The sequence below is a fragment of the Blastomyces gilchristii genome, assembly GCF_000003855.2.
Source record: "Blastomyces gilchristii SLH14081 genomic scaffold supercont1.5, whole genome shotgun sequence".
NCBI classification, from domain to species: Eukaryota; Fungi; Ascomycota; class Eurotiomycetes; order Onygenales; family Ajellomycetaceae; genus Blastomyces; species Blastomyces gilchristii.
The window spans coordinates 940,315-944,922 of record NW_003101678.1 but is presented as its reverse complement, the minus strand read 5'-3'; the positions used below and the strand labels follow the sequence as shown (position 1 = coordinate 944,922).

At 28.5% G+C, this 4,608-nt stretch overlaps 1 protein-coding gene across 1 annotated transcript; it reads left to right on the top strand.

The window, feature by feature from the left end:
- Positions 1-434: 434 nt before the first annotated feature.
- BDBG_16788 (uncharacterized protein) lies at positions 435-1,023 on the top strand (the record flags this gene model as incomplete). Its single annotated transcript, XM_031724670.1, has 3 exons — positions 435-605; positions 659-748; positions 973-1,023. Coding segments are annotated over 3 exons (311 nt in total), but the record flags the coding sequence as incomplete, so codon positions are not given.
- Between the last annotated feature and the right edge of the window lie 3,585 nt (positions 1,024-4,608).

Below are 4,608 nucleotides of genomic sequence, written 5' to 3'. Positions count from 1 at the left end.
AGCTGATATAAAACCTATTAAAACACTCTTAGAAATTCTCAAATTGAAGAGTATAGACTAATCAAATTTTAAATATAGAAGAATCAAATTATATTCAATATTACTAATTATTCATTCTCTCTTAATAAAACAACAGTCATGTCTTTCTCTTCTCTTCTCAAATGAAACATAGTCAGTGAAAAGTGAGTATTACATTAGGCTATAATGATCAACACAGCCTCAGTATGCAGAGCTGCATACACACAGTGCATGCTGAACTGAGAGACTGTGTGAGTTGCAAACCAGTGACAGCATCTCAGAGAGAGTCATACAGCATGAGAAAGCTGCAACTCTCAGTCATATACATAGAGAGTGAATCATTACAGTAAGTGCATATACATTGCATAGAAGTAATGCTTTTTAATAACACTCAGTCTCTGATATCATGAAAATAGAGTCTCTTCATGAGATCTGTTTTTATCAGAAGTTAGAAAATCTTATATTTCTCAAGATCATCTTTACTTATCTTATCTATGAAATCAATAAGAGAAATTATCAATTTCAGTATTCTACTCTTAATATTATTCAAGTGATAGCAGAGTTCATTCTGATCACACTTTTTAAGTGTATATTTTCTAAATATTCACATTTATACAGATATATAGTGATTATTTATTAGATAATATTAAGATAATAACTCATTACAGCTGTGTTATTCTCACTGTAAGAAATACACAGTTGATAATAAATATTATAAAGACTCTGAAGAGTGAGTATTTTAAAAGTACTACAGCTCTGTGATCTTGATTTTTTTTTATTTTTATTTTTTGTTTTTTTCTTTTTTTTTTCTTTTCTTTTCTTTTTTTTTATTGTGATTTTTTCTTGTTTTTGTTTTATTTTTTATTTTTTGTTTTTTTTTTTATATTTTATATTTTTTTTATAATTAAAATTATATAAATTATAATTTATATTCAGAAAAGTAATAATATTTAGTAACACTCTCTGTTGAATTTTTAACAAATGAGCACTATGTTATAATATTATGTAAGTGAGAAGTGATTTTATAATCTCATTTAATATCATTCTCAATAATGAGATCAGAATGAAAATGTGACTAAGAATTCAAACATATTCTTTATCTGAGACTAGATTTTTATTTGAAAAGTGAATCTGAGACCTTTAATATTTGAAATAACATGATTTGAAATCAATGTGATGAACACAAATCATGATCAGAAGTAATACTTTTAGGCAATGTAATCACTGTAAAGTTTGATTCTGATCTCAGACACGGTCACACGGTCAGTCTAATATACACTATAAAGAGATCTTTTTGACAGCTATTTAATACTGTATGAAAGAAGATAGTTATATCTTTAAATATTATATTCACATTCACTACTACTGATCTACATTCATTTAATTCAGATCAAGTTCTTAAAAAGCTTGTAATACAGTCTTACACTCTCTCAGATACACAATATTAATCAAGAATCTCTACTTCTATTATTAATATACAGAAATTGATGAAGTAAGTCAAGCAGTAATAGTATTGAATATCTAGTGATCTTAACTAAGTGATCTATGTGAGAGAAAATCTTGCTCTTGATAAAGAGATTCTTCTAATAGAGAACAGACAGTTACAGTGAGCTCTTAATCAAGAGAGAAGATGTTACAAGTGTGACAGAGTAATAAAATTACTAGATTCTTCAAATTCATCATTGATATAGTTCTTTTCATCAGTAAAGATATAGATTATATGTGAGAAAATGACAACTTCTGAAGCTGTCAAAAAGAATGAGTAGACTTGTAAGAAGAATGTCAAGTTATAACATACTATTCTTAAGAAATAGAAGAAGACAGATATCATGAAGAAGAGAATAAAGCAGAAGACAGCTTATCAGACAGCAAAGCAGTAAAAAGCCATGAATAAGGCTGCAAGAACTGCTCAATGACAGATTAAAAAGAAGCTTTGAGATATAAGAAAGACTTAAGAGTAAAAAGAGAAGAAAGAACAAGCTGTTGTACAGCAGCAATCACAGTTGAATAAGAAAAAGATTAAAGAATTCAAAAATCATTGTTCTAATCAGAAAAGTAGACTCTTGATTTCATAAAGAGTGATTAAAATATGTTTTCAGAGCTCTGTCAGAGTGCACAGATTCACTGTTAGAGAAATCTGATAATATTACAATCTTTACTGATTTAATGACTACTTACTCACTGAATCTGTGTTCATTCAAGATTTCACATTTCAGATGAGTTATTAAGCTCAATAAACATCTACAGAATTAACTGTATATTTTTATATGTAATTTTCTATATATATTTTCATTATATAATATATCACCTTAAAATCTAATTGCGTTGTTGAGATATTTTTGAAAATATTTCATTATCCTGATGGCGAAATGGCGGGCGTTGGGTGTAAGCGGGCGTTGGGTGGTTGATTACGTTACGCTACTATGAAGCCTCAATTAGCGGCCTTCCCCCCGGGGAATGCATGCTAAGAGGGGGCAGGTTTGAACTCTGTGAGAGTCATCTTAATCACAGCTTTCACTGTTAAGTCATAAAACAGTATCAGAGACCCCTGAATGCAGTATAGTGAAGTATTATCAAGCTTAAGATATTCATTTCAGAGATTTCTAGACACTAATTCTCACTAATCTTAGAGTTAACAGTCTCTCAGACACTGTAAGTTAGATCAGTACTAGAGTGATTAAGATTTAGAATGCTTACAGAATAGTGAATTATTGTCAAGCTTAACTGATTAGATCTCATATCTCTCACTCTAAACACTCACTTCTGAGAAAATTAACATTTAAAAACTATTCAATTAGAACATCTCAGATCTAGCAAGAATCTAGATGAGATAAGATCTAGGCATTCTTAATAGATGCTTAGTATAAGTAAGACTGTGATGATTAATTAATAGACTGAAATACTGAGATTAACAGCTGAAAGATTAGAGACTTGACTAGAATTAAGTAACTCTGATGTTATTCTTAGTGAGAATCTCACTTATGAATAAGCTAGTTACAGAAGCTAGCTGAGCAGTGACTCTTTAGAGAGAATGATAATTTCTGAAGCAGGTCTGAGAGAACAGAGACAGTGATAAGTTATATAGAGTGTTAAAATATATATATAGCTTAAGATGTAGACTGCAGAGATCTTATTCTGTAGATTGTTTTATTATAATCTCTCTTTACTTTATTTTTTCTTTTCTGTTCTTTTCTGTCCACTTATTTAATGTGTCTATCTTTAAGACTTTATTCTCTTTTTCTTTATCATGATATTTTCAAATGATTTCAAAGTATTAAAAGATGTTAAAATACTGTAATTTATAAAGAGTTTTTATATTCTGAGCTGGAATTTTCTGATTTTATATATCTGAAATTGATAAATGTATAATAGTTAACTCTATAGATATTAGAAAAACTGTGAGAACTAAAAGTTCTCAGATAAATATCATAGTCTCTGACTGTATACATCTATAGTTGAAGAATAATAATAATAATAATAATAATAATAATAATAATAATAATAACTGACAATGCTGTGAATAACTACACTATGATGAAGAGCTTGAAATAAAAATTGACTTTGCATTTTTAAAATAATAAACAAGGTCATATTCTCTGCATTGCTCATGTGATTTAACTTATGATACAAACACTGATAAAGAATCTTAACATTGAGATGAAGAATAATGAGATGACTGATTCTTGAGATGAGAATGAGATGAAAGTAATTACTTAAGTAACTTTTATACTCACTTTATAAAAGATAATGTTTTTCTAATAACACTTTTTAATATTACTTTTTAATAATGCTTTTTAGTAATACTACTATTAATTTTGAATAGATTGACTAATAATTTAAATATCACAGATTTGAAACATTGTTAATACAATTTGTACTTTCTCAAAATAATAATAATAATTTCATGATATTTAATAAATAAACAAATCAGTTATATCACTGAATATAATACAGAATATTAGAACACAGTGAAGTTTGATATATAAGATAACTATTCAGACTCTTTGATTATATCAGATGATTGATTATTAAGTGAAACACTCTGTTTAGAAAAAGATTCAGATATTAAAACTTTTTGATATGAAGTGAACTCAATTGAAATATATGATTAATTTACTGTTTCAGTTTTATAAGATAACTAAGATAGTTTCAATTACTTATACATCAATACTGCAGTCAGTGTGATAAGTGTATAACAGTTTATTTACTTATCTTGAGAAGCAGTTAAATCACTTAAAAAGAAATTCAGTCTGAGATAATACTATAGTGCAGGCTATTATTACTGTAAGAAATAAACTGATATATTACTATAGTAAAGCTGAACAATCTTTTACAGAGTACTATGCTATAGTAGCTCTACTAAATTTCTCTCATTGAGTTAACATGTACACTTCTCAAGATTGAATAGAGAAGGAACAAAACTTGTATATTAAATTAGTCTGAGACTACTACAATGTCAACTATCTGTCACGCCCCCGGCCGCGTCAAGGCCCCGTTGCGGTTCCACACGGCCCATTGCTTCCCTGCGGATGATTCCATTCATCTCACAGGCTGTTCAAACCGGTTTCCAACCACTCTATAATATCATTC